Genomic DNA, 13134 nt, shown 5'->3' with positions numbered 1-13134 from the left:
GGGGGCAGAGGGGGCAGGGCAGAGGGATTGAAGCGGGGGGGGCAGACAGAGAGGGGAGGAGGGAAGAGGGTAGAAGCCGAGAGGAGGGGGGGGCAGGGCAGAGAGATAGAAGCGGGGGGGGCAGACAGAGAGGGGAGGAGGGAAGAGGGGTAGAAGCCGAGAGGAGAGGGGGCAGGGCAGAGGGATAGAAGCGGGGGGGCAGACAGAGGGGGGAGGAGGGAAGAGGGGTAGAAGCCGAGAGGAGAGGGGGCAGGGCAGAGGGATAGAAGCGGGGGGGCAGACAGAGGGGGGAGGAGGGAAGAGGGGTAGAAGCCGAGAGGAGAGGGGGCAGGGCAGAGGGATAGAAGCCGGGGGGGGACAGAGGGGGCAGGGCAGAGGGATTGAAGCGGGGGCGGAGGGAGAGGGGGCAGGGCAGAGGGATAGAAGCGGGGGGGCAGACAGAGGGGGGAAGAGGGGTAGAAGCCGAGAGGAGAGGGGGCAGGGCAGAGGGATAGAAGCGGGGGGGCAGACAGAGGGGGGAGGAGGGAAGAGGGGTAGAAGCCGAGAGGAGAGGGGGCAGGGCAGAGGGATAGAAGCGGGGGGGGGCAGACAGAGGGGAGGAGGGAAGAGGGGTAGAAGCCGGGAGGAGAGGGGGGCAGGACAGAGAGATAGAAGCGGCGGGGGGCAGACAGAGGGGACAGAAGCCGGGGGAAAGAGGAAAGAAGGGCAGAGAGAGGAGGGAGGGCGCAGAGTCTGGGGAAGGGGCAGAGCGGGGCTCGTCCAGCAGATTTAGGGCAGGGAGGAGGAGAGGGGCGGAGGGTCGATCCAGGCCCCCACCCCTAGGCTGCTCGGGTCTCTAGTCTGGGCGGCGGGGCTGTGCCGGGCAGATCAGTGGTTGGGAGGCGAAGTTCGGGGCCAGCCCCCCAGGCTCCGGCAGGGGAGCCGCAGGAGGGCGGGGCGCCGCCAGCCCGGGGCCGAGGGGAGCAGCTGGCTGGGCCGGCGGGGAGAGGGGCGCTGCGCTGCGGCGGTGCGGATTCAGCCCCGAACGCGCCGCAAACTTTGCCCGACGCCGCGCGGAGCGAGCTCAGGGGCTCCGCGGGGCGGCCCGGCCGCCTCCCGGGATCTCTCGGTTCCCGGGCCGGGGCGCAGATTCTCCCCCCCCCCCTTTGAACCGGACTCGCTCCCGTCCCTGGCCCAGAAGATGGTCAACGATCGATGGAAAGACATGGGCAGAGCGTCTCCACTCGAGGACGGGCAGCAGGAGAAATCCCAGGTAAGGAGCGGGAGAGGACGGGTGAGACAGGAGCGAGAACCGAGGGGAGGCTGGGTCCCCCCGCATCTCTCTCCGGCGCAGGGGATAGACAGCGCCCCCAAAACTTCATAACTCCCTATGGGGGCCCCCTCTTTACCTGCACTGCGAAACACCCCGCGGTTACCCAGCCCCGAAGGGGTTTGTGTGCGCGCCAGGGGCTGGGGGCTGCCTGCTGGAGAAAGCAGCCCCTGGCAGGGCTGGCCAGGCGGAGTGTTGGATGGTAGGCTGCATGTTCGCTCCTTGGAGCCCTTGAGGAACGGGCAGGAACCGGGGTCCCTGGCTGGTGGCAAATTCGCCCTGAATCATTTAGGCTATTTATTTACAGTGAATGTCACATCATGCTCTAGGAAAGCAATTGAGAGTTACACGGGCAGCAGGTAACGGCGCCCGGGCTGCCCCAGCCTCCTCCCCTTAACTAACTGCTGCGCATTTCAAACACTTCGCTCACTTTTTAGAGAGGATTTTTGCATGTCGAGCCTGTGCTGGGGTCAGATCTGACCCTGTTAATGTACAGACTCTCCCACCACCGTCCCCAGCTGTAGTAGTCCGTGGAGCCTGCCTGGCTGGTTAGAAGAGCTGAGGGCGAGGAGGGCCAGCGGGAGAGGCGACTGGGGTGAAGGGGGTTCACACAGCACTTATTGCACCGCACAGACAGGGGATCGGGTGCCGGAGCCTGCTTGCACCTCCCCGGAGCAATGTGCATGTCCAAGCCCTGGTGTGTGTACATGTGAAGAACCCATGTGCAAGTCAGGAACACGGCCTGAATGTGTGCGTCTCCATGCACGGGCTGTGAGTCTCCCTGCATGTTCTGCCACGTATCCAAGGGTGGATGAGCACGAACATGTGTGCAAGACGGTGTGCATGCAGGTGTGCAGCTGCCTGTCCTTGTACCCCTGAGGGGAGTTGGCATCACGCGCTGCGTGGACCTGCAAAGAGTTAGAACACAGCAAGAAACAAACCTCCAACCAATGCTGCATAGGGAAGTGAAAGAAGCACAGAGGAAGAGCTGGGGAGGCTGAGATAGGTGGGGGGGGGGGTAAGAGGAGACATGTCCCTACAGCATTTCCAGCTCCCAGCACACTACGTGGCGAGGAATCACAATAAGGAACCATGGAACTCAGGACCATGTGGGAAGCTCTGGCCCTTGGGACCTGACCTTCCCAAATGTACCAAGGGATCCGCGTCCTCCGCCATCCCTGGCACGATTGCTTCCCCTTGGTCCTGTCTGCCGTTGGCCACCCAGCCATGTGTGATCAGGCTGGAGTGGTAGAAATGGATGTGACCGTGGGCTGTTTGAGGATGGGGGGGCACGGGTTCCCTAGAGACAGCTGCTTTGTTCTTCTTCACCTTCTACATTTAAATGTCCAGGCAGCATTTACGCCCCCCGTTACCCCAGATGCCACCCCCACTTCAGCAGCTGTGCCGGACCTGAGCCCTCAGGGCTCCTCATCCCCCCTCAGGAGTTCACTGTGCCAACTTTCCTTTCACCCCCTAGCAAGGGTGAGAGCCACAGGGAGCAGCCTGCCAGCCCTGGGTCCATGAGGGAGAGAAATTCTGTCCACAGCTCCCCTCCAATTGTGCCCCACGTCCCAGCACACTCCTTGCAAGGTAGGCAGGAGCATTAGGGTCGGGGCTAGGGCTTCCCCTGATGGCAATAAATGAAGTTTCCCCTAGGTCAGGTTGAATGCTCAGCCCATCTGGGTAACAGAGAGCTGGCCCAGTTCCCCACCCAGGCTGTGACCCCAACACACTGGGCGTTCATTGTGTATCAGAACAATCAGTGGAGTATGAATTAAAGCTGGGCTTTTCAAAGAAGTCTGGGGGAGCCGTGTGTCCAGCTCACACTGAGATTCTAGGGGAGTTGGGTTTTAGCTGCCATAGATTCCTTTGGAAGCCACAGCCTGGATCTTATTCATTTAAACCCAGGCAGACTGTTTTATAAAGCAGGTCTCCTACCATCTGCAGCATCTCCCCAACTCCCGAAAGAGCTTTACGGTGTATAAGCACTACCAGACAGGCTCGGGCTTATACAATATTACGGAGGAGAGCAGTGTAGAGAGATCCAGTGGCTAAATTAATCACTGCTAGGCCAGTCCCCAAAGGGTGTTGACATGAAGATCTAGTTCAAGATGAAATCTGAGAGGAGATGGCGGAGGGGGCGGGAGGTGTTAGCAGCATGGGAGCGGGGGAGAGAAGGGGGATAATAGATGTAGCTGCACCACTGCAAACCTCTGTTGTGGATCCAGCGTCAAACAGGACATGCATTTGAAACCTGTGTAGACAACCAGGTCATACAGAGAGGTGGTTTGCAGAAGGAAAGGGCTGCTGAGGAGAAGGGCGGAAGAAACCAGCCAGAGCTGGGGAGCGGAGTAGAAAAGATTTTTGAGGTCAGCTGGGGGCAAATCCACAGATGGTCTCAAAAACCAAAACCGAACTAGCCCCTGAAGTGATCAGGGGGCAGCGGAGTTCTTTGGAGGGGGGCTGATGGGGTTACGCTTATTGGCCCAGACCGTCTGAGCCCTGGGATGTGACTCTGGGCTGAGCACAGGCGGTACACCTTGCCCAGATCCTAGGCCACTGTGTTTGGCTGAACACAATACCATTGGCTTATAGCACCAGAAGGGTGAACACCGAATACACCCAAAGGGCCCTATTCATCATCACCTGCTAGACTGACCCCTAAAAGAAACGCAGGAGTGGGAGAAGGACTGATAGTTGCAGGGGACCCTGCTGCCATGGTGCAAAAAGTCAGCTCTGTGGCAGCCCTGGGTTCAGGGGTGGGCCTGGGCAGGACAAACCCGTAGCCTAGCTATTCAGGGGTGCCAGTTAACTATGCTGGGGGCAGAACTAATTCCTGCAACCGCAGAATGCAGGGGGTATAAGCTGCAGAATTAATCTGCCACAAAGAGAACAAAGGCACGGTCTCTGTGCTGATTTGCTTGTGGTCTAGGTGATCTGGTTAGGACATGGGAAGAGAGGACATCCAGATGCCCAGAATGAGGTGGCTGGGGGGGAGAGGGGCTCGTTATAGCCAGGCCCTGTAGGTGGAGACTGGACGATCGCTCTGACCCTGAGCACTGCTCTGTCGTGGCACAAAGGGGGCACCTGAAGCAGGAGTATGAGGCTACGGCGTGTACAGGAGCAGGGAGGGCAACCCAGGAGTAGGGGCCTGCCTGGGACAAGGCACAGGAGTGCTGATGAGAGAAGGGAGGCTGTGATGAGAAGGGAAATCAGTGAGTGCAGGGGAGGTGAGGAGGGGCTGCCCAGGGCAGAGCTCAGTGCGTGTGGCTGTATATGGGGTAGGGTTTTTGTGCTGCTGTGATTGGTGTGTGCATGTGGCGAGGACCGCCTTAGTTGGGTAAACCAAATAAATTGGTTAGTCTCTAAGGTGCCACAAGTCCTCCTTTTCTTTTTGCGAATTCAGACTAACACGGCTGTTACTCTGAAACCTTAGTTGGGTAGTGTCCCATCACTCTGGTGACTGATAAATTAACAGTCAAGAAGGATGATCCCCCCAGAGCCAGCTGGCCCCCGCATTGGACGATCTGACTTATAAGGATCTGAGCATCTTCCTCACCCTCTGCCTGATTCCAGCTCTTCTACCAGCTGCTCTGCATTGTCCCTCCCAGAGGTGGCAGATACACCTGCTGGTGAGGTCAGAGAAGACCAGCTGCAGCCACCAAGTACAGCCAGTGGGTGCCTCTGCTCTGGGTGCCCCTCGAGACAGGCTTCTTCCTTCTCCTGACAGGCAGCTATGGAACAGCTGCTTGCGTGTGTGAGACAGTATGCATTCCGTGTAGCGCTGCTACCCTCTTCTGGCACATGCCAGCCAGCTCCCAGGGCTCACCGGCGGAGGGGTGCAGGGGGCGGTGCTGTTTCGCAGGGCTGGAGGACTCTGTGCGCTCCAGAGACAAAGGTCCCAAGTGCATCTTCCATCCTGCTGCTGGGCATGTCTCTCAGCAAGCTGGGATCGGACTGATGTCCTGCGTCTCTGTGAGCCCCTAATTCTCTCTCACTCAGCACGAGCAGAACTGTTGCAGGGCTCATGGGCAATGGGACCGGGGCAGAAACAGGCAGTACATACAGACACGGCACTCGCCTTTCCTGGATTGCTGGAGTACAGCCCGTTGCAGAGAGGACCTGTGGAGGGGTCCTGGGATCAGTCCCTGGGAGCCACGCTCTTTGGCTAATCTAGGCCCTTTGGCGCCATCTGGCCCTTTCAGATAGTTTCCTCTTCAGAATCATCTTTGACGCAAGGATAAGAGTCAGACACAGCAGGATCGGGGGGGGGGGGGGAAGATACCCCGAAAGCAGGGAAACCCCCTCTGCCCTCACATGCTGGCTTTCACACATCAGACCCGGGGTCTCCTGGCTGCCTCTGCCAGCTGAGCTCCTGGGCTGTCTCCTTTACTTCCCAGGGGGACGCCTGCTCTGCGGAAGGGGACAGTCCCGCTCTTGTGTCTCTATCATTGTGTATTCACCAGCAGTGGCTCACGAGGCAGAGCTTGAGAGAATGCAGAGGATCTCACACACGACTGCTTTGGTGACCCAGCTCCGACCATAAGACAGCCCATCTGCAGCTCCAGCCGCTGTGCAGTGAAAAGGGTTGGGTGCTAGGTCAGCCCCCTGCTGCAGCCTTGGAGCCCTGGTCATTAACTCAGAAGCCAGCCTCTCCACTTGCTGTCGCTGCATTTCACCAGTTGTTCAATTGCTCCACTGGGCAAATGGCGATGGTTGGAGTTTGAAATTTATTTGACTTTCTTACTCGTTTCTGTGCTTGTGCAGTGCATGGGAGTGGCAGCTGTAGGAACCCCCAGGTATATGGTCCAGTCTCTCCCCCATTGCCAACTTGGCTGATAGTTTGGTATGAGCATGGAGTGAATTAGGGCTAGGGAGGATGATGTGAAAGCAATTAGGATTTGCTGGGGGATAGAAGGAGGTATGGAATTGTGTTCTCTTCCTCGTCTTCCATTCTCCAAGATGCCAGTAAGACCCCTTTATAGTCCCAATGTTCTAAATATGTCCCAGGCAGGTCACCTCTCAGGCAGCTCTATGGACGACATGCATGCTATCTACTAGCCCTTCAGATCAAAACCTACCAGAGGTTTGCCTTGAGTGAACACTTGTTTCGTCCTTTTGCTTTTGTGTTCCCGGGAAGGATGAGACAAGGCACTTGTATCAAAACCTCGTTTCTTTTCCCCTTCGATGAAACAGATTCTTCTTTCTGCAGCGCTCAGTCCCAGAGTGGCAAGAGAGGCTTTCTTCTCACAGCCTCTTTCCTTCCCAGAATGTGATCTGTCAGTCAAAGCGACACTCCAGTCCTTCTAGGAGAGAGAGCTAGAAAGGAGGCTAGCCAGCGCGTCTCCTGTTTCACACCAGCACAGCTCATGCAGCCCTCTGCTGCTTTAAAACAGGCCTTGTGACAGGCACTAGTTCATAAGGCATCTGCCTTGCCCGTCTGCAAGAGGCGGTTGTTAGTCCAGACTGAATGGGGATAACTGAGTCCATTCCAGTGTGCCTGTCTTGCATGTGGCCAGGGGCACTGAGAGGTTAAACAACCTTCTACCAAGGGGAAGAAGCTAACATGCTGCTTTGCGTTTAATTGGATAGCTAAAGGTGAACCGCATAGCAAAGTCAGACACCGTCTTTTATGATGCGTAAAGATGGCCTCCAATTTTTCCTCTTTGGTTTTTACATTGGAAATAACAGGCCTTCACTTCCTCCCTTTCTGTTGGTGGATCTTGTTGAGATCTTTGGAGGACTTGGGTAGTGATTTCAGGATGGGTTGAACTAAACCCCCAGATTCAAACACCATTTGAGAGTTTGTAATCTGGGACTCCATATTTTCCATCTTGGACCTCCATTTCTCTGTGGTACCCCATTTCCAAAGAGCTAACTCCTAGACATAATGGTCAGATCCTCAAGGGTCTGAGCCAATCCTCCTCTAATGCTAAGTAATGGAAAATGACCCCAAATCCATCTCCTAATGTACCCAAATCTCACATAAACCAAGCTATGCCTTGATTTACCGAGCTAACCTGAAACCGTCCTCCTTGAAGCAACAGACCACTGCCTGATGTGCAGGTCTGGATTAATGTGTTAGAAACACAGAGCAAACGTGGGAACCTGTCTTCTCACTGAAAGCCTGCCTTATTGTCTTTGACATATTTCTTTTTAATACACAGAAAGCTGGAGTCTGTGACTAGCGCGTGGCTGCCTCTTTAAGGTGGTCCCTGCAGCCTGGCTTCCCACGCAGCCAAGTGCTGGTGCATTTCATGTCTGCTGCTTTGCTCTCCTTTGGGTGGATAAATCCATCCTGAATTCTGTTGCATGTCTCTGATAGGGAAGGAGTTATTTTTGGCTGGAGGTACAGGGAGGGCCTCCGCTTTGTCTTCCATGTATTCATCCAATCCGCAGCTTGAGTCACCTTAATGCAAATGGCTGTAGGACCATGAATAAAGGGGGGTTGAAAGCAGGTGTCACTCCAGATAGACATGCAGGAGGGGACAGTGCCTGGGAAATCTTTGCAGATGCAGCAATTTTGGTCTCGTTCCTGGAGAAAGTCATCTTTGTCTCTTTGAATATGCAACACTTTCCCAGCCCTCAATTCCTTGTGACAGCTGCCACTGGGGTCAGAGGAAAATCATAGCCTCAGTCCTGCAGGTGTAATGAAAGGGGGAGGCAGCCAGCGGGAAAATGGGGAGGTAATGCAGTTGCGACGTGTCAGCCAGCTGACGGCAGGGCAGAAGGGAGCTGGCACTAATGGGGATCAGATCTTTGTGCCTGGTGATAGATAAAACCTCCCTGCGTCCCTCCAGGAGCAGTTTGCACGGACCAAGAGTCCTGCGGGTGAATCCAACAGGTATCGCAGGGAGAACTGACACAGGGGAAGAGACAGCTCAAGAGGAGAGAGATGCTGGTTGGGAGGAGCAGTCCTTCACCTGTGGGCTGCACAAGCTGCCAGGGGGCAGAAGGCACATGGGCAAATTTCTAAGCTCTCCGGCCATCTTAGCTCCTCGGTGCAAGGTCCAGTAGTTCAGGATTTGCTTCTGGTAGGGGAAAGAGGGGCAGGAGCATTTGGCCCAGAAGGAAAGGTGAACAATCCCATTCATCTCCCCGGGAGATTGCAGGGAAGGGTTTGGTCTGGGATCTCATTAGACCCAAGAGGGTGAGGAAGATATCTGAATGGGGACACAGTGGGATGGGGTAATGGAAGAGAGGGGTGTCTGTGATCGTGGGTGATTATCTGCTGTACGTGAAGTTTAAACCCTTCTAAATCTGCCACCTGGGCCAGAGAGTTCCACGAATCCTCTCTGTCCCCCCAGAGAATGAGCTGTGGCTACATCCTGTGCACGGTCCTCCTGTCTGTGGCCGTCCTCCTGGCCGTTACCGTCACTGGCGCCATCCTCTTCATGAACCACTATCACAACCCCGTCACAGAGTCCCCGCCCATCATCAGCACCAACCCCGAGGAGGCCAATGCCCTGGTCACCATCGAGAAGGTGGACAGCTCCCGCATCAACATCTTCATTGACCCCAACTGTCCAGACCAAGCCAGCAGCTTCACCCGCCTGGAGAGCTTCCAGTCCTCCGTGCTGCGTGCTGTGACGGACCACGACACTGAGATGAAGTCATCCAAGGGACAGGAGCGGGCCCTGCTGGTCACTGTGGCGGAGGAGGTGGCCAAGCTCCTGACCCACGCCACTCAGCTGAGAGCCGACTGTGACAGCTTGAAGAAGGGGCACCACGCGATGGGGCAGGAACTCAAAGCCCTACAGAACGAGCAGGGGCAGCTGATACAGGTAAGCTGCACCTGCCATGCCGGCAGGCTGGCTGACTGCAGCACGGAGCCAGAGACCGGCACTGGAGAGGGAGCGTGATGGCTATTTTCAGGATGGTCCAATCTAAATAACATTAGCTGGAGACTCTGGGCTGGAGAAGGTGTGGTGAAGTCAGAACTCCTCCCTGGGCTGCACACAGGGCTCCAATCTCCTACAACCTCAGGGTTGGCCATCCTCCTGCCAAGGATCATGCATTGCAGGTGGGAAATGCGAGGCTGGCCCCTGCTACCGCGCTCACCCATTACAGACTAGCGCAGAGGAGGCAGCCATCCCCCCCATTGTTGTAAGGCTAATGCAGCATGTTGCTGGCAGGGCAGGGCGGCATTGCGGGGCCAGGGAGGGAGAGATAAAGCAGCATAACTGGATGATTCAAAAACTAATTGTATTGGGGGGGACCAGTCCCAAGGGACTAATTTCACTATCCCTACAGCCTTCCTCCTAGCGGACGGGGGCTCCACATCTTCCTGTGGCAGCTTGCTACATGATGAGCTGGCCATAACATTTCTCCAACTGCAGCTCTTCACTTCCTCTTCTGACTCCCTGAAACACCCTGCCCCTCTCCTCTCGGTCACCTCCCCCTTTGCAGAGTTACGCAGCCAGTTGCTGCTTTTCATCCCGGTGGCGTGGGACTCCAGAGAGCTGGGTTCTAATCTCACCTCTGCCATTGACCTTCTGGGTGACTGTGACACTCTGGAGGTTCACCCAGGCCAGTAAGGGATTGTGTCACTTCCTGCCCAGTAACCTGGGGGGCCTCTGTGCTGTGCAGCTTTGACTCAGAGCCCTGACACCAGCAGCCTGCTCACAACACAGTGGCCTCACCCTGGCTTCCACCAGCCTGGTTACTCCTTGCAGGGCGACATCAACAGCCCCTCCAGGCCTGAGGCTCTCACGAACTATCTTCCCTGCAGTGTCCAGTCCCTCTCGCTGGACACTCACAGAAGTTATGAAGTTCGCTGCCTCCAAAGTGACAGAGCCCACTCCAGCCTGGTAGTTACCTGAGGATTTCACCCTTCAATTTAACACAGTGGTTTTCGACCTGTGGTCTGGAGATCCCTGGGGGTTTTAAGATTTCCTAAGCGGTCCCCACCTCCATTTAAAATGTTTTAGGGGTCTGCAAATGAAAAAAGGTTGAAAACCACTGGTTTAACACACAACACTGAGATAGTTGTCTAATAAAACAAGAATAAGTCTGTTAAAGAACAGAGATATAAGTGATAACAGGTAAGGAAAAAAGACACAGGTGTGGTTACAAGTAAAACAAAATATCACTTGTTAGTCTAGTGACGAAAATATCACTTCAGTGAGTTACAATCTTTGTCTAAGCAGGGGTCTCACCCAGAGTCAGTTCCAGCTACTCCTGGTTTTCAGGCCAAGAGGATCCACCTCTCTTGAGCTCAAAGGGCTCTGCTCCCTCTGTGTCCCCTGGGTGATGGATGCCAAAATGGCCATATGCCTTTGCTTATATTTCACAAAGTCTATTGTCTCTGTTTCAAGAGTTAGGAAGGCTTCCTGAGAGTGTAGGCTCCATCCCCTGGCATGATCATTAAGCTTCCTTTCCCCTAGCTCATGTAGCTTGATGGCTTTGTTTACCTTATATGTAGATATACTACTCACTGTCTTCTGAGGTGTTACCTGGCTCAGTTTACACTGGAGGCATAACAACATTCCGTTGTCTAGGACAGGCTGGGCTTATGCACTGCTTGCAAAACTCCCTTTTCAGAACATTTCCATCACACATCTGTAATTCTTTATACACCACTCATATATACATCACACAATAATACTAATGACCAGTGTGTTACCAATTTGGACACGATACCTCACATGAGGCTTTTGAGACACAGATTATGACAAGTGTGTTGTGGCAATGAGTGTGTCAGGCCTGATGTGAGTTATGGTACAGGGTGCCCTCTGACAGTTGGCATTGGTGGGATTCCCTGGGCCACAGTGAACTTGGGCAAATTCAGCATTCTGTACCTCAGTTTCCCCATCTGAAAAAGAACCCTACACCTTGTGAAGGGCTACAAGATCGATAGCTGCAAGTTGCTCGGGGGTGTAACTGCTCCTTGCAAAGACGTCTGCTCTTCGCTTCCCCAAATCTCTTCTTTGCAGATCCCATTTGCTGAGCCTTTTAAGCTTCTCATCGCTCTGCAGTCAGGGAGCGCCTGTTTTACACTGTTGATGCCCACCCCTGAATGGAGGCCATGCCTATGACGAGCAGAGCAGCACGATCCTCTCTCTTGTTTTATGTAATACTCCAAGTGACAGCGCCCGCTCCGGGGCTGGCCTCTTTGTTCTGGAAAAGGTCCACATCGTTGCCTTCCAATGGTTTGGTTCTCCATTCTGACATGGATTGCAGGGATGAGGGGAGCCTTTTGCTGTGGCTACCCCCTCATGCACCTCTTCTGTGGATAGAATCATAGACTTTAAGGTCAGAAGGGACCATTATGATTGTCTAGTCTGACCTCCTGTACAATGCAGGCCACGAAATCTCACCCACCAACACCTGTAACAAAGCCATAAATTATGTCTGAGCTATTGAAGTCCTCAAATCGTGGTTTAAAGACTTCAAGGTGCAGAGAATCCTCCAGCAAGTGACCCGTGCCCCACGCTGCAAACGAAGGCGAAAACCCCCCAGGGCGTCTTCCAATTTGCCCTGGAGGAAAATTCCTTCTCGACCCCAAATATGGTGATCAGCCAAACCCTGAGCATGTGGGCAAGATTCACCAGACAGACACCCACGAAAGAATTCTCTGTAGTAACTCAGATCCCACCCCATCCATCACAGGCCATTGGGCATATCTACCACTAGTAGTCGAGGATCAATTAATTGCCAAAATTAGGCTATCCCATCATACCATCTCCTCCATAAACTCATCAAGCTTTGTCTTGAAGCCAGATAGGTCTTTTGCCCCCACTGTTTCCCTTGGAAGGCTGTTCCAGAACTTCACTCCTCTGAGGGTTAGAAACCTTCATCTTATTTCAAGTCTAAACTTCCCGATGGCCAGTTTATATCCATTTGTTCTTGTGTCCACATTGGTACTGAGCTTAAATAATTCTTCTCCCTCCATGGTATTTATCCCTCTGATATATTTATAGATAGCAATCACATCTCCTCTCAACCTTCTTTTGGTTAGGCTAAACAAGCCAAGCTCCTTGAGTCTCCTGTCATAAGACAGGTTTTCCATTCCTCGGATCATCCTAGTAGCCCTTCTCTGTACCGGTTCCAGTTTGACTTCATCCTTCTTAAACATGGGAGATCAGACCTGCACACAGTATTCCAGGTGAGGTCTCACCAGTGCCTTGTATAACGGTACTAACACCTCCCTATCTCTACTGGAAATACCTCGCTTGATACATCCCAAGACCACATTAGCTTTTTTCACAATCACATTGGCGGCTCATAGTTATCCTGTGATCAACCAATACTCCGAGGTCCTTCTCCTCCTCAGTTACTTCCAAGTGATGCGTCCCCAGCTTATAACTAAAACTATTTGTATTAATCCCTAAATGCATGACCTTGCACTTTTCACTATTAAATTTCATCCTATTACCATTACTCCAGTTTACAAGGTCATCCAGATCCTCCTGTATGATATCCCGGTCCCCCTCTGTATTGGCAATACCTCCCAGCTTTGTGTCATCCGCAAACTTTATTAGCACATTTCCACTTTTTGTGCCAAGGTCAGTAATAAAAAATGAAATAAGATTGGTCCCAAAACTAATCCCTGAGGAACTCCATTGGTAACCTCCCTCCAGTCTGACAGTTCACCTTCTAGTGTCACCCGCTGTAGTCTCCCCTTTAACCAGTTCCTTATCCACCTTTCAGTTTTCATTTTGACCCCCATCTTTTCCAATTTAGCTAATTCTCCAGGTGGCACCATATCAGATGCCTTACTGAAATCGAGATAAATTAGATCCACTGCATTCTCTTTGTCTAAAAAATCCGTTACCTTCTCAAAGAAGGAGATCAGGTTGGTTTGACACTATCTACCTTTTATC

At 53.7% G+C, this 13134-nt stretch overlaps 1 protein-coding gene across 1 annotated transcript in view; it reads left to right on the top strand.

The window, feature by feature from the left end:
* Positions 1–778: 778 nt before the first annotated feature.
* Positions 779–13134, top strand: part of FIBCD1 (fibrinogen C domain containing 1) — a 43763-nt gene continuing 31407 nt past the window's right edge. Inside the window, exons 1-2 of the mRNA XM_073314478.1 lie at positions 779–1252; positions 8617–9093. Coding sequence (XP_073170579.1) covers positions 1181–1252; positions 8617–9093 — 549 coding nt within the window. The 5' untranslated portion in view covers positions 779–1180. The remainder of the gene's footprint in view (positions 1253–8616; positions 9094–13134) is intronic.

This window comes from Lepidochelys kempii, chromosome 16 (genome assembly GCF_965140265.1).
Source record: "Lepidochelys kempii isolate rLepKem1 chromosome 16, rLepKem1.hap2, whole genome shotgun sequence".
Lineage (NCBI taxonomy): Eukaryota > Metazoa > Chordata > Testudines > Cheloniidae > Lepidochelys > Lepidochelys kempii.
Note: the sequence above shows the minus strand (reverse complement) of the source record. Positions and strands in the feature narration are given on the sequence as shown.